The 23,679-nt window shown below is 41.7% G+C and overlaps 1 protein-coding gene across 1 annotated transcript; it reads left to right on the forward strand.

Annotated features, from left to right (window-relative positions):
• The first annotated feature begins 14,638 nt into the window (after positions 1 to 14,638).
• On the forward strand, positions 14,639 to 14,923 carry LOC124961391 (high mobility group protein HMG-I/HMG-Y-like). The gene has a single exon (XM_047519963.1). The coding sequence runs from the start codon at positions 14,639 to 14,641 to the stop codon at positions 14,921 to 14,923; it is 285 nt and encodes a 94-aa protein (XP_047375919.1).
• Positions 14,924 to 23,679: the final 8,756 nt, after the last annotated feature.

The raw sequence follows: 23,679 nt of genomic DNA on the forward strand, positions 1-23,679 counted from the left end.
GCTGGGAATGTGTCCCAGTGGTTAAGACCCCTGGCTTCAATCCTTGGTACAAAAAACAAAAAACAAAACAAAACAAAACAAAAAAAAGAAGAAAGAAAGAAAAAGAAATGTTACAGTACTCCAATAAAATGCACAATTACTATGTATCAACTAAAGTACATATTAATAAACACTTTACAGCTGCATAAGTGTATACCCTCCTCTTACAACTGATGTCATCTCTGTTCTTGGGAACTTAGAGTAAGTGGAAGAAAAGGAAACACATATGAAAAGGCACATCATGGCCTCAAAATGGGAGGCAGGAGTTCTGGTATGGAGTGGTTATGTGCATGGATTCTGGTGCCTAATAGAACTGGGTTCAAATCCAAATACTGTCATGTATTTGATGAAACCTTGGGCAAGTTGCAGCCTCAATTTCTTCATCTGTGCCATAGGCTTCATAATGCCCATCTTTCAGTGCAAGATGGGCATAATGAACCGAGCATAAGTTCATTAATATTGTAAGTGCTTAACAAAGCGGCTGGCATGTAGTAAGAGTTCAGTAAATGGAAATTTTTTAAAAAATTATCTTTATTGGGGTGTAATTTGCACTGGGTTCCACAAATTATGCAGCTATAGCTGATCTTATTATCACCATAGATTAGACTTACCTTTTCTACTGCTTCTATAAATGGAATATTAAATACATGCTTCTTTCACTTGGCCAAATATTTTTTTAAATTTATTTTTATTGTAAACAAATGGGATACATCTTGTTTCTCTGTTTGTACATGAAGTAGAGGCATACCATTTGTGTAATCATACATTTACATAGGATAATAGTGTTTGATTTATTCTGTTATTTTTTCCTCCCCCTCCCCTCCCACCCCTCTTTTCCCTTTATACAATCCCTCCTTCCTCCATTCTTGCCCCCCTCCCACCCTGCATTATGTGTCATCATCTGCTTATCATCTCACCCCAATTAGAATGGTGATTATCAATAATACAAGCAACAATAGGTGTTGGCTAGGATGTGGGGGAAAAGGTACACTCATACATTGCTGGCGAGGTTGCAAATTAGTGCAGCCACTATGGAAAGCAGTGTGGAGATTCCTTAGAAAACTTGGGATGGAACCACCATTTGACCTAGCTATCCCACTCCTTTGCCTATACCCAAAGGACTTAAATTCAGCATATTACAGTGATGCAGGCACATCAATGTTCATAGCTGCTCAATTCACAATAACCAGATTGTGGAATCAACCTAGATGCCCTTCAATTGATGAATGGATAAAGAAACTGTGATATATATATGTATATATATATATATATATATATATATATATATATATATATACATATATATATATATATATATAGAATCTTACTTAACCATAAAGAATAATAAAATTATGGCATTTGCAGGTAAATGGATGAAATTGGAGAATATCATGCTCAGTGAAATAAGCTAATCTCAAAAAACCAAATATTTTTGAGATTCACCTATGTTGTTGCATGTGTCATCAGGTTTACTCCTAAGGGCCCCAAACTGGCCACACTGCAACTGTCCCTCAGCAGAGAGAAGGTAGATAGTGAAGAATTAACCAAAGACAGATCTGGTCTTTGCCTTTGACTACTAGGAGGTCAGCGCTAGGTGCCTGAAATGTCCTGATAGAGGAGTGTTGTTGTTTGCCTGGTGCCCTTGGACACCAAAGAGTCTGGCTGTGATTTATGATGAGACTTTGGGACATACCATGTTGTTCTGGCTTCTGGAAAAAGGTATGGACTCCAGGTCAACCACATGGGCAATATGTGTTTGATCCCCAATAAAAAAACTCAGGTCACCAAAGCTCCTGAATTGACAATACTGTTCATATTGCCACACACAGATGCTGGGAAGGTAAAATGTCTGCAAGGATACAGAGGCTCCATATTTGAATCTCTTCCAGATTCTGCTCTATGCATTAAAACTTTGGTTCATTCTAATTTGTATCTTTTCACTGTAATAAAACTATAATTGTGAGTGTAGTGCCTTTCTGAATTCTATGAATTGTTCTAATGATTTTCAATCCTGGGGGTGGTTGTGCAGACACAGGCTGACATGAAGTGAAGGTGGCCCTAGGGAGCCTCAAATTTGTTATGTCTGGCATCTGAAGTAAGGGCCATCTTGTGGGGACTGTTCCCCCGGATTTTACACTTCTGTCAAACTCATTGCAAATGGATGAAGACACATTGGCATGAACAGTGGAATATTACTCATAGATTTATGAAGAAGCAAGCTACTGATGCATGTGACACATAGATGAATCTCAGAAGCAGTATGCTGAGGAAGAGTGGTTTTTAATGGAGCAATTCAGCAAAACAAGACCAGGAACCCCATGGGTTGATTGCATAAGAAATGATGTGTTTTTATAGAAAAGTGGAATCACCAAGGCTTGCAAATGAGGTTGCTTCGGGAGGAAGTGAAACTTGGGCCAGGCCTGGAGAACAGAGATATGGGGAGGGGAAAGGCTGCTTTCTTTTTAGGCAGAAAGAAAGTTCCTTGGGAAGACAAGCATGGCAGGAGCACAGGCACTGAGGAACTGGAGATGACACAGCTGGAAAGACGGTGTTTTAGTCAGCTTTTTCACTGCTGTGACTAAAGGATCTGACCAGAGCAATTTTAAAGGAGGAAAAGTTTATTTGAGTACTCACGGTCTCAGAGGTCTTAGTCCACAGAAAGCTGGCTGCATTCCTTGGGACTCCAGGTGAGGCAGAACATCATGGCGGAAGAGTGTGGCAGAGGGAAACAGCTCACATGTTGATCGGGAAGCAGAAAGAGAGAGTCCACTGGCCAGATACAAATATGTACCTGAAGCCACAACACAATTCCCACCTCCTGCAACCACTCCCTGCCACTCACCTACTCCCTATCAGGGGATTAAGTCACCGATTGGGTTAAGACCCTTACAACCCAATTATTTCTCCTCTGAACCTTCTTGTATTGTCTCACTCATGAGATTTTGGGGAACACCTCACATCCAAACCATAACAGGTAGCCACCTGTTGGGAGTCAGTAGGAAGGTAGATTCACTCTGCAGGACATGCTGAGGTCCCAGAGTTTTCAGAACTGGAGGGATTTGCTGTATGATGAAGGCAGGTTGGGAAGAATTTGTTTCCTATCATTGCACCAGATCGGAGAGATGGGAGACAAAATCTACTGACTCTCCGATGTAGAGTCATTAGGGTGGTTGCCAAAAGTTTATTTGCTCTGAATACAACAGTCAGCAACCAGTATAAATTTCAATATCCAATGAAGTGTTTTCAAAAAATTTTTGACTATGATCCAAATTAAAAATTACATTTACTATCAAGTACACATACACACACATGAAAGTTTCATGAAACAATATTTCCTCTTATTATGTGCAATGCACTCTGAAATATTCAGTTCAGTTCTGTTCTATTTTGCTCATTTCTTTTTAAAATAATGCTGGTCACCAAACCAGGTACTGGATCTTCTGGAGTCTTGATCTTGGACTTCCAGGCTCCAGAACTGTGAGAAATAGAGGTTTGATGCATATAAGTCTCTCTATAGATGGCATTTTGCTAGATCAGCCTGAATGGACTAAGAAAATCTGCTCACCTGTTCAGAAGGGCTGACAATCCTGCCCAGGCTCAGAGTAGTAAGATTGAGTATTTGAGGGTATCCTGGGAACTGATATATATTATTCCAGGAAAAGAGATAACATCCCTGTTACTTCTCCTCTCACACAGAGGTTTGGCACCCACTTCAGGTGATGCATATCACAAAGTGGGCAAGTAGGTAGCATGGCATAGATAACTTGAAATGTTCTGAACACACACTCTGAGCAAGGCAATGTTACACACTTTATACTCATGGCATCTAAATTTCACCAAAATATTCCTAGTGGGAAACTGGTATCCTCATCTGATGGGTGAGTAAACAGAGGTTTAGAGAGGAGAGAGACCTGCCTATGGTCACAAGAGTGGAGAGATTCCAGAGCTCTCTCTAGAGCTTTGCCTACTTCCTGTTCCCCTGCCCTCTCCTTTTATTTCTTCTTCTTCTTGGTTTCTTTTTTTTCTTTTCTTTTCTTTTTTTCTGGGGATTGAATCCAGGTGTACTTTACTACTGAGCTACATATCCAGTACTTTTAAAATTTTAAGACAGAGTCTTGCTAAATTTCTGAGAGGTTCAGTAAATTTCTGAGCCTGGCCTTGAACTTGTGATCTTTCTACCTCAGCCTCCGTGGGATTACAAGTGTGTGCCACCATGCTCAGCCATCCTGTTTCCCTACCAAGTCCTGTCTCCATCATTCAGTCATGGGACTCATAAGGTCAGGCACAGAACATTTAAAGGGGTAGTTTGGGTCACAAATGTCATAGTGGTGAACACCGTAAATAAGTACTAGGGGGTCTCACAATGTTCTAGAGATCATTCACAGATGCAGTTCTTGTTCTTCCCTTGGAAATTTGCTTTCCAAAATTATCATAATGACAAGTGCAAATGTAGGAGCACCCAGTGAGGAGCACTCCACCTCAAGCCATTGAGGTAGGCACTGTTATGCCTACCCCACCAGGGAGGAGGGATAACTTGCCCAAGGCCTCATAGCCAACAAAGAGCAGAGCTGGGCCTTGACTCTAGGGGTTGACTCTTGTCAATCCTTGTGTTTTGGGGAATTGAGGAACAAGAAATGGGGAAATGGGAGGCAGAAGGAACTTGCTCAAGTTTGAGGACATGCCAAATGCTTTCAAAGAAGCCCAAGAACAGAAGAGAGACACACAAGAAAAACAGCAGAATGCCAGCCAAGCATGATTTGCATGCCACATGACCAAGAGCCCAGCTCCATGACAGTTTGTTACTGTGTTCAAAATGGCCATGTGTAAAAATGGCTCCTATAAACAAGATGATAAAAAGACTCCCTTACTGCCCCACCCCCCAAATAATGGCAGCTCCATTATTTGAGAGCCCCAACCCAGCAGATCTACCAAAAACCAGCCTTTGCTGTGGGTTCCCACTCAGGGAAGGTGAATTATTATTTTTTTATAAAGATTTTGTTATTTTCTAGTGAAGGGTGTAAGACTGTGCATCCAGTCTTAGGGGCTCTGACAGCTCAGTGGACCAGGAAAGAATCTCCATCCACCCTGTCTTGGCATGAGTGGTGAGGTTGCTGGAAGCCACAAGCCAGGGGAGGAGAATGGAGGAAAAGGCGGGCAGCTAGACAGACAGCAGAGGCTTTATAAATAACTCTGTCCTCCCTCTGCCTCGGAATCACAGCACCGTGAGAGTCTGTGAGATTACATGAAGAGCAGGCAGGGTCCTGGAGAAACTAAAGCATCAGGACGGATGGGGGTTGTGGGCAGGCGATAAACTGGACACTCTGATTAATGATGATGCAGGTAAACAGACAGCCTCTGGGAGGAGTCCGGAAGTCCCAGGTGGGCACATGTATGTGTGAGTGCACGTGTGTGTGCACCTATGTGTAAGTGTGTGAGAGAGAGGGCAACTCAGGATCTCCTTTGTATTTTCATCCTTTGTATTTCTTAACCTAATCAAACTGGTTCCCTTCTATATAGAGCCTTGTATGGTCCCCAAACTCTCCCTACCAATCCATCTCTCCCCTCATCTTCAAAGATTACTACAGGCTATTCTTGAGGAATGATTTACTTAACTTTAACACCTGCACCCCACTGGCCAGGAGTGGAAGAAAGATCTTACAACCAGATCCTAAAGAAGGGGCTCCCGCAATGACTATATGGGACCTTCTAAGGAGAAGGTCCCATACCCCTTCCCTCTGCAGAGTCCAGGAGTCCCTCACTGACCTACCTCAGGAAGTCAAGACATGGCACAAATCTGCTCACCCAGACTTAGATGTTGCTGTACCTTTATTTTACATTTATTTGTATATGGTACTGAGAATCAAACCCAATGCCCCACACATGCTAGGCAAGTGCTGTTCCTCTGAGCCATAATCCCAGTCCCATGACTGTTTCTTTGATTCCAACCTCCTCTGAAGTTCCTCGTCTCTATCAAACAATCTTAGTTAGACTTCATGGTCTCTCTGTCTCTGGCCACTCAATTCCACAGGAGCCTACCTGGCCTAGGGTAGCCATAGGAACTGCTAAGAGTGTTACCATTATCCCAGGCCCAAGGCCTTACTTCAGAGGTCCCAAAATATTAGTATGATCACTTGCACCAAAACTGAAACAGAAAAGATAATGGTGAAAAGCAGGAGAAGAACTTTAACCGATACGGTAATGTTGGGAAGTGAAACCCAGCATCTCGGCCTGGTCTTTGAGTTACTGACATGGGGTGTATGTTTGAATAGAAGAAATGGGATGAGGGTGAGAAATCCTGGTTCAACTGTGGTCTGGTTGATCGTTTCTACTAGGTGGTCCCAGAGAAGTCCTTATGCTTGAGGAGGAAATTTCTACTTGTTGCCCAGGATGATGTTTTTCTGTCAGATCTTTGACCCTGGAGGGGGATGATGCCTGGAGACTTCTAGGCACCACTCCAGAGACCTGATGGTATGAAAGCTGACTGTGGAATGTCCTTGAAAATCTTGTCTCAGTCTTGAAGGGAGTTGAGATAGGTCAGGAAAATGGCTAAAAACTGGTGTTTAGATGAACCCTCTGTGAACAGGTAATATTTCTACATGCAGAGCAGAGCAGAGTTGAAGGTAATGAAAGAGACATAGGAATGAAAGTAGAGTCTCCAGTGTGTGTGTGTGGGGGGGAGGGTGCTAGGCAAGTGCCCCATCACTGAGCTACACCCCAAGTCAAGATGCCAAGCTTTTACCCTGCTCTAGTTACATATTAGACATCTGCAAGCCTATATGAAGAGCCATTGGCAAAAGGAGATTCTCTAAGTCCTTGTTTTAAGAGGAATTGTCAGGCCCTTTCAAATCCATGCAGCATTAATGGAGCTCAGCACTGAGCTAGGCACCAGGGAAGGTTGAAGTCTGAGATTTTATCCTGTCTTCAAGAGACTTACAGTCTTCTTGGTGATGTAAAAATGACCATGAGACAAAGAGAGACATGTACATAATGTCTCTCAATGGGACAAGTCCATGTGCAGATAATTGAATTCTGAGCACATCCGACACAAGGACATCGTTACCAAAGATACACACCATCGCCCATACACGCATACTTTCTCCTTCGAATCCCTCAGTGGTTAGGCTGCATAGCCACAACAGGATGGAGTTAAGACCAATAGCCTGGGTGGGTTTCAACACGAGTTCTCAATGCCACCTCATGATTGCTGGTATCATGTGAGTTTAGCTCACAAGATAAACCAGTGTCTCTTGCCCAGCAGCCACTGCAGCCACATCAATTTGACTCAAATTGAGTCTGGTCTCTCTCTGGGTGATTTTGAGGGCAGGTGTGTCAGTCATCTTTCTGTCACTATAACAAATATTTGAGATCATTGATTTATAAAGATAAAAGTTTTAATTTGGTTCATGGTTCTAAGGGTTTTCAGTCCATGGCCCTATTGACTTGGGGCTTCTTTTAGTCAGCTTTTTCACTGCTGTGACTAAAGGACCCAATTAGAACAACTGCAGAGAAGGAAAAGTTTATGTGAGGGCTCACAGTTTCAGAGGTCTCAGTCGATAGCAGACTCCATTCCTTGTGGCTCAAAGTGAGGTTGAACATCGTGGCAGAAGAGTGTGGCAGAGGGAAGCAGCTCACATGGTGATCTGAAAGTAGAGTGAGAGAGATCTGCACTTGCCCAATACAAATATACCCCAAAGCTATGCCCCCAGTGCCCACCTCCTAGCCACATACCACACCTGCCTTCGGTTACCACTCATTTCATCCCATCAGGTGGTTAATTCACTGATTGGATTAAGGCTCTCATAACCCGATCATTTCTTATCTGAACCTTCTTACATTGTCTCAAATGTGAGCTTTTGGGGGCTACCTCACATTCCAACCAGAACAGGTCCTGTGACAAGGCAGCACATTATGGCAGGGCAGAGCAAAGTCACTCACCTCATGACTGAGAAGTGAAATGAAAGAAGAGAAAGGGACTGGGGTCCCATAATCTCCTTCAAGAGCATACCCCCAGTGATTGAACACTTCTTGCTAGGATCCTCTTCTTGAAGGTTCCACTGCTTTCCAGTAGCACCACAGGCAGGGGACCAGGCCATTAGTAATACATGCAGCTTCAGGGGATACTCAGATCCAAACCACAGCAGTGGAGTTGGTTTTGTCTTGTTGCTCACTGCTTTCCTTTTCTTGTTTCAGTACATTTTCCCTGGGGGAAGAGTTTCACTAACTTGACTACTGTCCTCAGCAGTTCCTTCTAGAGATGCAAATATCTTTCAAATCCCTGAGATTGAGGTTTAAGTCATTTCTTCTGGAATTCTCTTGCAGGGAGAGGCATGGTGTTAGGTTTGGTTTTTCCTTCATGCTGGGAGCCAGTTGTTATAGAATTATGGAAATCTGTGCCACAGAACATGCTGCCCACTTTTAGAAATCTCCCTAAACTACATGAATTCAGCCAGAGTGCATTTATATATTGCTAAATAAGAGTTCCACACACATGTAGAAGTTTAACATCCTCAGATAAATAGCTCTGCAAGGAGAAAATGCAAATTATGACTTAAAGTCAGCTTCTTCTTCTGTGTACTGCATACCAATAGGACTTTACCCTTTAGCTAGGACAATGTAGCTACTACTTCTTTTACAGATATATGCCCTGCATGAAGTTTTTTCCTGGGACTGTTAGAAAAATAAGTAGACTATTAGTTACTTGGTTTTCTCTTTGGAAACCCTGTAGGGTTAGATGTTAAGTTTTTAACCAAGTCTTGGATTGACCACACTTTAGAACATCACTTTGGGCAGGACCGAAAAAGGCTAAAGCAAGTTCCGAGAAAGAGTGTGGACAGTCAGATGGGTTGGAAGGTGCCAAACTTGTTCCAGAGATTTTATAATCAGGTTTCCACAATCAAGATCTCATACCAAGGAAAGAATGTACACAGGTAGAGAGGAATTGTAAGAAATCAGTCAGAACTTCAAAGATCTAAATATGAAGGCATAAAGCACCACACACTTGGGGACAGGAGGAAAATTAGTCACATAAATTGATCAGCAGGAAGGTGCAATTGTAGGGTAATATGAGCTGAAGATGCCACCAAATGTCTGTGGACCCTAAGGGTTGGTAGATTCCCAAAGTTCTCAGGAAGCCCAGTCTGGGTCCATGAGCTCCTTTACTCCATGAGTGAAAGAGGTAGAATCAAGGGGTTGATTGGTTTTAAACAGTTGTCTAATGATTCTGCTGGATTAATCTTCCTCAGTCTTAAAAGGAAAAAAAAAGAGAAGTAGAAAAGTTGGAAAGAGCTTAGGAGAAAGGAGTGTGGACCAGCAAAGGCAAAGAAAAATCGGGCAAAATAAGAGAAATATTAAGCAGGAGAAAATAAAGGATGAATGAAAATTAGGATCTCAAAGTCAATAAATAATAGAATAAATTCTGTGTATGTGTGCACTTGTGTGTGTGTGTGTGTGCACCACACTCACTTTATGTGGGACCATGTGGAACAGATGTGTTTTACTCCTTTGCTTATGCTAAGAACATCTAGAAACTCTGGGTCGTTTATACAGAGCATAGGAAGATTTTGGAGAAGAGAAAAAGGAGGGTCATCCAGGCACTGTGAGGCCTAAGAAATGACACAGTAACAACTTTTCTGAATGGAATATTTTTTTGGTTCAGATCTGAAGCTGAAGAAGCCAGTAATAGATACAACAATCAACAACAACTAATAATAGACAAACAAAAACCCAATCCAGTGAAAGTCAGGAGGAAAGAGGCAGCCTACTAAAATAGGATACTTTTAGATAATAACCACCCTACTCCAAATACTGCAGAAAATACTGTGACCACCATTCCCACCCATGCTAGCAAAGGCCTGATAGGGATCATGAACAGTCACTCTCATGAGGCTATAATAAGGTGCTCCAACACCCATTCTAGAGCAGTGTTAGAAAAAAATAAAGAGCAGGACTTTCATCTCTGACAGCTGGTAACAAAGACCAAGCTTTGTGGTGTGAATACAGATCACAGCACAATGAGGAACTCTTCACTCATCAGGTTTGAGGAAGCCTCCTTGGGAGCCAGTGGAGGTTGAATGATATTTTTGACTTTTTTACCACCTAGCAATAACAAGGCAGGACCAGTCTGCCAGCGGAGTGACTCAGAAAGTCAATTAAACCAGAAGGTTTAAGTAAGATTCACTCTTATAATATGAACACATCCAATTTTCAATGAAAAAAAAAGCTCAATTGTCAAAACAAGGAATATCTCATATCAAGGAATATCTCAAACTGTTTGAAAAAAGATAATCAACAGAGGTCAACACAAAGGTTAGAATTACCTCATAACAATTTTAAAGCAGTTATGACAAAATTGCTTCCATTAACAAGTAGGAACACATTTGAAACATAAAATAATAAAAAGCCTTAGCAAATAAATAGATAATGTAAAGAATCAAATGGAAAATTACAACTTAAAAATAAAATAACCAGTGGAAAGTCTAGCAGAATGGAGAAGACAGAGGAAAGAATCAGTGAACTAAAAGATAAAACATTGGAAATTACACAATCAGCACAATAGAAAGAAAATAAACTTTCAAAAAGAACAAAATCCCAGGAAAATAAATTTGTGCCATTAAAGTAAGTATGGGGGAGAAGAAAGTGGATGGGACTAAAGAATATATATATAATTTTTTTTTAAAGGCAGAAAGCTCCCCAAATTTGGCAAGCAACATAAACCTACAGATTTAGGAATCTTAGAAAATCCAAAACAGGATAAAGATAAAAAATTCCATACCCAGAAATATAATAATTTAACTTCAGAAAACTAAGACAAATAAAAAAAAATCTTGGAAAGCAGCCGTTTTTCCTATAGGGGGAGAACAATTGAAATGACAGCAGATTTCTCATAAGAAAACATGGAAGTCAGAAGGAAGTAGGATCATATTTTTCAAATGGTGAAACAAAAGAATTGTCAACCCAGAATTTGATAGCCAGAAAACATATCATCCAAGAATAAACTGGAAATAAAGGCATTGTCAGATGAGGAAAATCTACTTCCTCATTGCCTTAAGAGTATGGATAAAGAAATTTCTCTAAACATAAAGGGAATAATAAAATTTTGGAGCATCAGGAAGGAAGCAAAAGTATGGGTAAATACAATACATTTTTATTTTCTTGTTGAGTTTTAAAAATTATACTTGACTGTTGAAATAAAATTGCAATATCCTTTGATGTGGTTCTAAGTGTGTGCAAGGAAATCTTTATAATGACTGTAGTATAAGTGAAGAAGAGAGAGGAAACAGAAAGGTAGTAAAAGTTCTATACATTATTAGAAATAAAAAACACCACTAGACTGATAAGTTATGGATATATAATACAATACCTAGGACAACCACTAAAAACAATACAAAAAGTTACTTTAAAATATCAAAATCAAGATGAAAATATTAAAAAGAGTTTGTGTACTTAATAAAAGGCAGGAAAAAATGAGAAACAAGGTATAAAATTAAATGGCATACTTAAGCCCTAACACATCAATAAACATATTATACACAAATGGTCCAAATATACCAATAAAAAAAACAGAGTTTGGCAGAGTGAGTGAGAAAAAAAATATTACACATTACCCAACTCTATTCTTCTATAAGAAACTCATGTCAAATATAATGACATAGACAAATTGAAAGTAAGAGGGTGGGAAAATATAAAAAGTAAACATTAATCAGAAGGAAGCAGGCATAGTTATGTTAATTTCAGAAAAATTGGACTTCAGAGCAAAGAAAACCACCAGAAAGAGAGGAACTATATAAGTTCATATGTCAATTCACCAAGGAGACACATGAATCCTAAATGTGTATGCACCAAACACCAGAGCTGCAAATATGTCAAGCAACACAGAAGAACTGGAAGGAAAAATAGGTAAATGAAAATGATAGTTGGACACATCAACATCTCTCTTTCAACAATTGATAGAAGAACTAGATTAAAATTATCAAAGTTATAGAATGCAACAGTCCTAGCCACCAATGAGATTTGATGCACATTATAGAACACTTCACATTACAAAGCAGCATGACATACATTTTTTTTCAACATAGACCATAAAAAATTTTTCAGCAAATTTTCATACAGAGTGTGATCTCTAACCACAAGGGAATCAAATGAGAAATCAAGAGAAGAGAGTTAAGAGGAAAATGTTCAAATACTTGAAAATTAGACAACACACTTCAACACAATCCTTAGGCAAAGAAAAAAGTCTCTTATTGAACTGAATGAAAATGATAATACCACAAATCAATTGTGGGACACATCTAGGCAGTGCCAAGAGGCAAAATTGTATCATTAAGTATATACATTAGAAAAGAGAAAAAGTCTCCAATATACAATCAAAGGCCTATTTTAAGAACCTAGGAAAGGTAAAACAAAACAAACAGAAGAAAGAAAATGATAAATAACCGAAATCAATGACAATGGAAATAGAATAAATGTTGGTGGAGAGATAGTGAACAGAACATAATAGGAAAACCAAAAATAGAGCCACAGTCATTCTGGAAAACCAAGGGGCCGTTTCTTTAAAAATTAAACAAACAACTGCCATATGATCCAGAAATTGCATTCCTGAGTATTTATCCCAAAGAAATGAGGACTTCTTTATGTTCATATAAAAGCCTGTACAGAAGCATCTAGAGCAAGTTTATTCATAATAGCCCAAGAATTGGAAACAACCCAGATATCTTTCAATAAGTAGGTAAATGGTTAAGCAAACCGTGGCTCATCTGTATCATGGAAGACCAGTCACACTTGAGCATGTGGAAAGCAAGCCTGTGGATTTTCCTGAGCAGCACTTGTGTGCAGGAAGGTCCTTCCAGGGTGTCCAGTGCCTGAAGACATCCTGACCATCTCCTCTAGTGGATAGGAGAACTCCCTTCCTCCATGCCTGGGGACTTCCTTTGCTCCTTGTGACTTCCCTACTCACAAGGTCTTTGACTCTCTGGGGCTTCTCTGCTCATCCACCTACTGAGCAGCCCCAGAAAAAGACCATGCCTGCAGACACTCAGAATGGGTTGGTGGAATTATCCTCTTGTTTTAAGCTAGTGAGACCACCCATATCCTAGAAAAGCTGCAGAGAATGGGGAAAGGGGGATGGGAAATTGTTTACCAAGATCTCTGTAAAATAGGGTGCTCCTGCATGCCTTCTTTGTTATCCCCTTCCTGAGGAATGAGGGTAACTACTGGACCAGGCAATGGGAGAATAAAGAGCAAGAAGGATGCTGGTTAAGATGGGCTTGTTTTGTAGGGGCTAAGGGTTAGCAAGAGCCAAGCAAGGAAGGGGTGTCAGGACACTCCCTGGCTAGAGGACCTGAGGCTTTCTATTGTTTTACTTTATCTAGCCACAAAACAATTTATGAGTTTTTCACTGTTGGGGAACAAATAAAAGTATGATTCATGCTTCACAATTTATGCAGCCAATTTCATAGGTATTTTCTAGTGGTATCATGTGTCTGACAGGTACATATATTTTCTTCCTCTAAGAGCTTGTTTGGTATAAACAAATAGAAACTACTTAGACATAATAAAGACTGTTTACTAAAAACCCAGAGCAAATATTTTACTAAAAGGGAAAATACCGAAGTCATTTCTATTAGTTAGAGAACAAGAGACTGCCTGTTGTCACCACTATTGGTCAACACGGCTTTGGGGATTTTAATATAATGAGACAGAAAAATGAATCGATTGGAATATATACCAGAAAAAGAAGACAAAAACATCTTTACAGATGATTGAGAGTATGTCCAGACAACTTCATACTTTTTAGTAGAATAATATTAAAGTTATTAAGAGAATTTAGAGGAAGATAGGTGGATAAATATAGAACTTTGGTTTATAATAACAATAAACATTTGAGAAGGGAGATAGAAAAAATAGCCCATTCATAATATCAACAGATACTATAAATACTATATAATTTCTAGGAATGTAGACAATAATAGCTATACTGTTTATACAAATAAATGACAAAATTGTATTGAAAGACATAAAAACGTCCCTCAACACATGGAGATGTTTGAACTATATTTTTGTGTGGAAATATTCACTGTCATAAAAATGCCAGTCCCTAAAAAAAAAAAAAAAAAAAAAAAAAAAAAAAAAAAAAACCTAATAAATAAATTAGAGACACCAAGATATAAATTTAATGCTATTATAGTATTATAGTTAGAAACTTAGTTACAAGGATCAGATAAGCTTTCTATGGATAAATTAATTTTAAATGTCAGGTGTTTAGAGAATAACAATGGAGAAAACACAAATGAAAAAGGACCTGCCGCATCAGACAGTGAACTTAGACTTGGGGCAGCCCAACCCGCTGTCCCTGGGTCGCTCCTTTGTAAGCTCCCCTGAGCCGGCTGCGCTCCTCTAACTGGGACTCCAGCCAGGCTGTTCTGGCGCTGGTGCGGCTCCAGGAAGGCGTCCGCTTTCGCTGGCGACGGCGGCGGCGGCAGAGCCAGGAGGGTCCTCAGCGCCCAGCACCGCCGCTCCCGCACCCCGGAGCGCACACCGCAGGCCGGCAGCCGAGCTCGTGCATCCCAGCCACCGTGCGTCACCTACTCCCTAGAGAAGGAAGATGCGTGAGTCAAGCTGGAGGTCCAGCCAGCCCTGGCCTCCAAGCAGGAAAAGGACGGCACTGAGGAGCGAGGCCAGGGCAGCGCGCAAGCAGCCTCCGAAGGAACCCAGCGAAGTGCCAACACCTAAGACCTCGGGGCGACCAAAGGGCAGCAAAACCAAGGGCGCTGCAAAGACCCGGAAAACCACCACAGCTCCAGGGAGGAAACCAAGGGGCAGACCCAAAAAACTGGAGAAGTGGGAAGAGGAAGGCATCTCGCAGGAGTCCTCCGAAGAGGAGCAGTGACCGCCAGTGCCGCCTGCTCCCTCCCGAGGAGCCGCTTTCTTCTGGGGCTGGACAGCTTCACTCTGCTCCCACCGCCCGCCCCTTCCCCCAGGCCCACCAACACGCCCCTGGCCCGCCAGCCCACCTGCGCCCTCCCTACCGCAGGCTACACAGCACACCAGCCGCTGCAGGGCCCCCGTGGTCCCAATGGGGAGCGGTTTTCCTCTAGCCTCAGTCCCCAGCGACCCTTCCTACCCCGACCCCGCGTACACACTTGCCCTGGACAAGGCTAATGTCCCACTTACCGCACCCTGCGCCTGCTGCATCGCTGCCCGCTTGGTGGGATCATTGCTGTCTGGGCTCTTGGTTTGGGGGCCCCCTTCTCTGCTCCACTGTTCCTTCTGGATTCCTATAGAGGGACCTGGGAGGGCTCCTCTGACTTTAAGGGGTCCAAACCCCATCTTATTCTGACATGCCCCACTGCCGGACCTGCACTAGCAGGTGCTTCGCCCCCAGCCAAACCTATCAGATGGAGCTCACACCCTCTTCTCTTCCCCACCTGAGTCCTGCAGGAGGTTGGACAGCCACTTTGGGGTACAGGAGAGAGGGCAGGAGTTGGAGCCCCTGTTCCCTATTCGCAGGCCCTACCACCTTGCCCTACAGATAGAAAATGTAGTGCAGGGGTAGAAATGAAGTCACCTGTTGCCCCGGTTTCCCTGGGGCAGTCACCTAAGGCAGGTCAGGGGGGGCTACCTGCCACCCTTAGCTTCCATTCTCTGCAGTTTACCTTCTTCTGATGGGGCACTATTAACAAGGAGTTAGCCCTGTGCACTCTGCCTCTCCCGCTCTGCCCTGACTCCCATGGTTCTGGTTCCATCTTTTCCTCTGTTCACAAACTACCTCTGGACAGTTGTGTTGGTTTTTGTTCAATGTTTCATTCTGAGACGTCAGTCATTGCTGCTGCTACCAGCGCCAGACGTTCATCCTCATGCCTCCCACATTCCCCTCCCTAAAGTGTTCCTCAGGGGAAGGGGGACTGGGGTGCAGCAGGCTGGGTTACCTACTACCCCAATCCCAGGGAAAGTGGGGTCCTGCCCCTAGGATGCTGCAGCAGAGTGAGGAGGGGGTCTGCGTTGACCATGAAGGGTGTAGGGGTCACTTTCTCCCCTTGTTCTGTCAGTGAGGGGTTGGCCATTATTTGTCCCAGCCTGGGGCTACCCCTCTGGTTTCCTATTTACACTTACTTGAATGAAAAAAAAAAAAAAATCCTTTTCTGGAAAAAAACAAAAAAAACAAAAAAACAAAACTTAGACTTCAGCTACCTGCACCAAACAGCACTACAACAGCACAGGATCTGATCAGTGTGTTCAGGGAAAAGATTAGATAGCACAGAAGTAGATGAATAGAGAAAACTAACATGGTGGTGGCATTTCTAGTCAGAGAAGGAATGACTTATCACTCACAGTGGGACAGCTGGTTATCCAGCTCTAAGAAAAATGAAAGGATGATTGGGTAGCCAATTTCATATATTTTGTATTCTAAGAGATTGTTAGTATATGAATTATTAATATATAAACAGATAGAAATTACTTACAAAAAAAGACTATGCACTAAAAAGCAAGAGCAAACATTTTAGTAAATGAAAAAATGCTGAAGTTATTCTGTTGTCTTCACAAATGACCAACACTGCTTTGAGGGACTTAATACAGTAAGACAGGGAAATGAAATATTGGTATAAACATTGAAAAGAAGATAAAACTATCTTCCAAAAATAAAGTAGACTCTACCTTCACCATATACAAAAACTAATTCTGGATTCACTAAAGATTTTCATGTCAAAATAAAATACTAGAAAAGAATGTAAAGGCATATTTGTATAATTTGTTGGGGGGAGGGGAATGTCCAAAACAAATAGCAATCCCAAAAGTCATCAAGAAAGGGTAGCTATATGTTGACTACATGAAAACTAAGCATTTTTTTTATTGTAAACAAATGGGATACATGTTGTTTCTCTGCCTGTACATGGCGTAAAGGCATACCATTTGTGTAATCATAAATTTACATAGGGTAATGTTTTTTGATTCATTCTGCCATTTTTTCCCTTCCCCCCCTCCCCTCCCACCCTTCCCCTCCATCTATACAGTCCTTCCTTCCTCCATTCCTGCCCCCCTCCCTAAACCCAACTCCAACCCCAACACTAACCCTTCCCACCCCCCATTATCTGTCATCATCCACTTATTAGCGATATCATTCTTCCTTTGGTTTTTTGAGATTGGCTTATCTCACTTAGCATGATATTCTCCAGTTTCATCCATTTGCCTGCAAATGCCATAATTTTATCGTTCTTTATGGCTGAGTAATATTCCATTGTATATATATACCACTTTTCTTTATCCATTCATCAATTGAAGGACATCTAGGTTGGTTCCACAATCTGGCTATTGTGAACTGAGCAGCTATGAACATTGATGTGGCTGTATCTCTGTAATATGCTGATTTTAAGTCCTTTAGGTATAGGCCAAGGAGTGGGATAGCTGGGTCAAATGGTGTTTCCATTCCAAGTTTTCTAAGGAATCTCCACACTGCTTTCCAGAGTGGCTGCACTAATTTGCAGCCCCATCAGCAATGTAAGAGTGTACCTTTCTCCCCACATCCTCGCCAACACCTGTTGTTGCTTGTATTCTTGATAATTGCCATTCTAATTGGGGTGAGATGGAATCTTAGGGTGGTTTTGATTTGCATTTCTCTTATTACTAGAGATGTTGAACATTTTTCCATGTTTGTTGATTGCTTGTAGATCTTCTTCTGTGAAGTGTCTATTCATTTCCTTAGCCCATTTGTCGATTGGATTATTTACATTCTTGGTGTAGAGTTTTTTGAGTTCTTTATAGATTCTGGAGATTAGTGCTCTATCTGAAGTATGATTGGCAAAGATTTTCTCCCACTCTGTAGGCTCTTTCTTCGCATTGCTGATAGTTTCCTTTGCTGAGAGAAAGCTTTTTAGTTTGAATCTATCCCAGTTATTAATTCTTGCTTTTATTTCTTGTGCTATGGGAGTCCTCTTGAGGAAGTCTGGTCCTAAGCCGACATGTTGAAGCTCTGGACCTACTTTTTCTTCTATAAGATGCAAGGTCTCTGGTCTGATTCCGAGATCCTTAATCCATTTTGAGTTTAGTTTCGTGCATGGTGAGAGATATGGGTTTAGTTTCATTCTGTTGCATATGGATTTCCAATTCTCCCAGCACCATTTGTTGAAGAGGCTATCTTTTCTCCATTGCATATTTTTGGCCCCTTTGTCTAGTATGAGAAAATTGTATTTATTTGGGTTTGTGTCCGTGTCCTCTATTCTGTACCATTGATCGACCTTTCTATTTTGGTACCAATACCATGCCGTTTTTCTTACTATTGCTTTGTAGTAGAGTTGAAGATCTGGTATTGCGATACCCCCTGCTTCACTCTTTCTGCCAAGGATTGCTTTAGCTATTCTGGGTGTTTTATTCTTCCAGATGAATTTCATAATTTCTTGCTCTATTTCTGTAAGGTACATCATTGGGATTTTAATTGGAATTGCATTGAATCTGTATAGCACTTTTGGTAGTATGGCCATTTTGACAATATTAATTCTTCCTATTCAAGAACATGGGAGATCTTTCCATCTTCTAAGGTTTTCTTGAATTTCTTTCTTTAGTTTTCTGTAGTTCTCATTGTAGAGGTCTTTCTCCTCTTGTGAGATTGATTCCCAAGTATTTTATTTTTTTCGAAGCTATTGTGAATGGGGTAGTTTTCCTAATTTCTCTTTCTGAAGATTCATCACTTATGTATAAAAATGCCTTATATTTATGTGCATTGATCTTATATCCCGCTACTTTACTGAATTCACTTATGAGATCTAAAAGTTTTCTGGTGGAATTTCCTGGTTCCTCTAAGTATATAATCATATCATCAGCAAATAGGGATAGTTTGAGTTCTTCTTTTCCTATTCGTATCCCTTTAATTTCTTTGGTCTGTCTAATTGCTCTGGCTAGAATTTCAAGGACGATATTGAATAGAAGTGGTGAAAGAGGGCATCCCTGCCTTGTTCCAGTTTTTAGAGGGAATGCTTTCAGTTTTTCACCATTTAGAATGATATTAGCCATGGGTTTAGCGTAGATGGCCTTTACAATGTTAAGGAATGTTCCCACTATCCCTATTTTTTCTAGTGATTTGAGCATGAAGGGGTGCTGTATTTTATCAAATGCTTTTTCTGCATCTATCGAAATAATCATGTGATTCTTGACTTTAAGTCTATTGATATGGTGAATGACATTTATTGATTTCCTGATGTTGAACCAACCTTGCATCCCTGGGATGAAACCCACTTGATCATGGTGCACTATCTTTTTAATATGTTTTTGTATGCGATTTGCTAAAATTTTGTTGAGAATTTTTGCGTCGATGTTCATTAAGGATATTGGTCTGAAATTTTCTTTCCTCAATGTGTCTCTGTCTGGTTTAGGAATCAGGGTAATATTGGCTTCATAGAATGAGTTTGGGAGGGTTCCCTCCTCTTCTATTTTCTGGAATACTTTGAGAAGTATTGGAATGAGTTCTTCTTTAAAAGTTTTGTAGAACTCGGCTGAGAACCCATCTGGTCCTGGACTTTTCTTTGTTGGAAGGCTTTTGATGACTTCTTCTATTTCATTACTTGAAATTGGTCTATTTAAATTGTGTATGTCCTCCTCGTTCAGTTTAGGCAATTCATATGTCTCTAGAAACCTGTTGATGTCTTCGAAATTTTCTATTTTGTTGGAGTATAGATTTTCAAAATAGCTTCTAATTATGTTTTGTATTTCAGTCGTGTCTGTTGTGATATTTCCTTGTTCATTCCGAATTTTAGTGATTTGGGTTTTCTCTCGTCTTCTCTTTGTTAGTGTGGCTAAAGGTTTATCAATTTTGTTTATTTTTTCGAAGAACCAACTATTTATTTTGTCAATTTTTTGTATTGTTTCTTTCGTTTCAATTTCGTTGATTTCAGCTCTCAGTTTAACTATTTCCTGTCTTCTACTACTTTTGGTGTTGGTCTGTTCTTCTTTTTCTAGGGCTTTGAGCTGTAGTGTTAGGTCATTTATTTTTTGGGTTTTACTTCTTTTATTAAATGCGCTCCATGAAATAAATCTTCCTCTAAGTACCGCTTTCATAATGTCCCAGAGATTTTGATATGATGTTTCTTTGTTCTCGTTTACCTCTAAGAATTTTTTAATTTCCTTCCTAATATCTTCTGTTATCCATTCATCATATAGTAGCATATTGTTTAATCTCCAGGTGTTGGAGTAGTTTCTGTTTTTTACTCTTTCATTAATTTGTAACTTCAATCCATTATGATCTGATAGAATACAAGGTTGTGTCTCTATCTTCTTGTATTTGCTGACATTAGCTTTGTGGCATAATATATGGTCTATTTTAGAGAAGGATCCATGTGCTGCTGAGAAGAAAGTGTATTCGCTCTTGGTTGGATGGTATATTCTATAAATGTCTGTTAAGTCTAAATTATTGATTGTGTTATTGAGATCTATGGTTTATTTGTTCAATTTTTGTTTGGAAGATCTGTCCAGTGGTGAGAGAGGCATGTTATAATCACCTAGTATTACTGTGTTATGGTCTTTTTGGTTTCTAAAATTGAGAAGGATTTGTTTAACATACATGGATGAGTCACTGTTTGGGGCATAGATGTTTATGTTTGTTATATCTTGCTGATTTATGCTTCCCTTAAGCAGTATGAAATGTCCTTCTTTATCCCTTCTAACTAACATTGGCTTGAAGTCCACATTATCTGAAATGAGGATGGATAGTCCAGCTTTTTTGCTGAGTCCATGTGCATGGTATGTTTTTACCCATCCTTTCACCTTTAGTCTATGGGTATCTCTTTCTATGAGGTGAGTCTCTTGCAGGCAACATATTGTTGGATCTTTCTTTTTAATCCAATCTGCCAGTCTATGTCTTTTGATTGATGAATTCAGGCCATTAACATTCAGGGTTATTATTGAGATATGATTTGTATTCCCAGTCATTTGGTTCATATTTAAAATTTTTGACACATCTTGGTTCCTCCTTTATTTGACAGTTGCTTTAGGATAATTCCTCCCTTTGCTGATTTGCTTCTTTGTTTTTTATCTCTTCCTCATGAAATATTTTGCTGAGAATGTTCTGTAATGCTGGCTTTCTTTTTGTAAATTCTTTTAGCTTTTGTTTATCATGGAATGATCTTATTTCATCGTCAAATTTGAAGGTAAGTTTTGGTGGGTATAAGATTCTTGGTTGGCATCCATTTTCTTTCAGAGCTTGAAAAATGTTGTTCCAGGCCCTTCTAGCTTTTAGGGTCTGGATTGAAAAATCTGCTGATATCCGTATTGGCTTCCCCCTGAATGTAATTTGGTTCTTTTCTCTCACAGCCTTTAAAATTCTGTCTTTATTTTCTATGTTAGGTATTTTCATTATAATGTGCCTTGGTGTGGGTCTGTTGTAATTTTGTGTATTTGGAGTCCTATAAGCCTCTTGGACTTGATTTTTCCATTTCATTCTTCAGATTTGGGGAATTTTCTGATATTATTTCATTGAATAGATTGTTCATTCCTTTGGTTTGTTTCTCTAAGCCTTCCTCAATCCCAATAATTCTCAAATTTGGCCTTTTCATGATATCCCATAGTTCTTGGAGATTCTGTTCATGATTTCTCACCATCTTCTCTGTTTGTTCAACTTTGTTTTCGAGGTTAAATATTTTGTCTTCAATATCTGAAGTTCTGTCTTCCAGCTGTTCTATCCTATTGGTTATGCTTTCTATGGAGTTCTTAATTTGGTTTATTGTTTCCTTCATTTCAAGGATTTCTGTTTGGTTTTTTTTCAGTATCTCTAACTCTTTATTGAAATGATCTTTTGCTTCCTGAATTTGCTCTGTTAACTGTCGATTGGTGTGATCATTCAATGCCTGCATTTGCTCTTTCATCTCATCGTTTGCTTCCCTAATCATTTTAATTATGTACATTCTGAACTCCCTTTCTGTCATTTCTTCTGCCATGCTGTCATTGGATTTTATTGATGTAACATCTAGATTTGTTTGGGGCATTTTCTTCCCTTGTTTTCTCATATTGTTCAGGAATCAGTGGGTCATTAAGATATTGCAGATTTCCTCTATCAACTTATAATGTCCCTGAAGATTGCTAGTATATCCCCTCTTATCCTTCAGTAGCCTGAAGTCTTGTAGGAGGTTGATAATGCAGAGCTCCACGAAGAAGCTGCCTCTCTAGGTGTGGTAACCCTCAGGTGGCGTATATTCCCTGCTAGTGGGCAGAGGTGCCTCCACTTTTTGACCAATGTTCATCCAATGGGAAACTAGACTGCGGGCTGAGGCAAGGCCTGTTTGTGCCTATGTCTCTGGCTTTACCGTCCCTGTGGGAAAACCTCCCCCGGCCGGGAAGAGTCACTCGGTGGGGACGTCTCGCTGGTCAGTTGCCCTCCTAGAAGTTCCCCTCAATCTACAACTACCGCCTGGGCTGGGCTGTCTTCCTCTGCAACGATCCCAGGGGCCTGGACCTACGTCCTGGGCCTGGGAGCCTCACCCTCCGCAGGCGAGTCTCCTTAGGCTGCCTCTCCCAGAGAATCTGCCTGCCGCCCTCGAAACTTCGCTCCGCCCCTAGGCATGTCTCTGTGCGGCTCTTCCAGCAAGAAGCCACCTAGTTCCTGGGACCCTGCTCTGCACCAATCGCCTGGCTATGCAGCCCCTCCCCTGAGCCACCACCTGGAGCCCCGTACAATAGCTCCGAGACCCAGAGACCCGCCACACACCTCCTCCTCCGGACAGCCGCCCGGTTTCCGACGCAGTCACTAGGAGTCCAAGCAACTCACTTCGGGTCTCCTCCTCCCGCCAACCACCCGTAGCCCTAGGCAGTCACTCCAAGTCCAAGTGACCCGCCCTGTTCCTCCTCCTCCTCCTTGGGGTAGCCCCCCGGGTGTTTAGGAGTGGTGGCTCCGAGACCAGGTGACTCACCACGCTCCTCCTCCAGGCAGGCCACCGGTGTTCAGGAGCGGTCGCTTTTAGTCCAATCAACTCACCACTCGCCTCCTCCTCTGGCAACCGCCTGTGGTTCTGATGCAGTCACTTCCAGACTAAGCATCCCACCGTTCTCCTCCTCCAGGCAGGCCACCAGTGTTCTGGAGCAGCTGCTCCGAGTTCAAACAGCTCGTCACGCAGCTCCTCCTCGGGCAACCGCCCGCGGCTCTGATGCAGTCACTCCCAGGTCAAGCAACACGCCGCGCTCCTCCTCCTCCTCCTCCAGGCAACCTCCGGGCACTCAGGAGCGCTCGCACTGAGTTCAAACAGTTCACCACGCAGCTCCTCCTCTGGCAACCGCCTGTGGTTCTGATGCAGTCACTCCCAGACCAAGCATCCCGCCGCGCTCCTCCTCTTCCTCCGGGCAGTCCCCCGGCACTCAGGAGCGCCCACTCTGAGTTCAAACAGCTCACCACGCAGCTCCTCCTCTGGCAACCGCCCGTGGCTCTGATGCAGTCACTCCTAGACCAAGCATCCCGCCGCGCTCCTCCTCTTCCTCCAGGCAACCCCCCGGTGTTCAGAAGCGGTTGTTCTGGGTCCAAACAGCTCGCCACGCAGCTCCTCCCAGGGCAGCCGCCCGGAGCCCCAGTGGTTGCTCCGAGTCCAAGAGCTGTGCTGAGCCGCCTCCTCTACGATGATCCCAGTTGTCCGTGTTTACCGCTCCAGCGGGGGGAGGGGCGTCTCGCCAAGCAAC

Source organism: Sciurus carolinensis, chromosome 12 (genome assembly GCF_902686445.1).
Source record: "Sciurus carolinensis chromosome 12, mSciCar1.2, whole genome shotgun sequence".
Taxonomy (NCBI): Eukaryota; Metazoa; Chordata; class Mammalia; order Rodentia; family Sciuridae; genus Sciurus; species Sciurus carolinensis.

Excerpts from the sequence above, each read along its gene's own strand:
- LOC124961391 (XM_047519963.1), top strand. The coding sequence starts at position 14,639 with ATGCGTGAGTCAAGCTGGAGGTCCAGCCAGCCCTGGCCTCCAAGCAGG.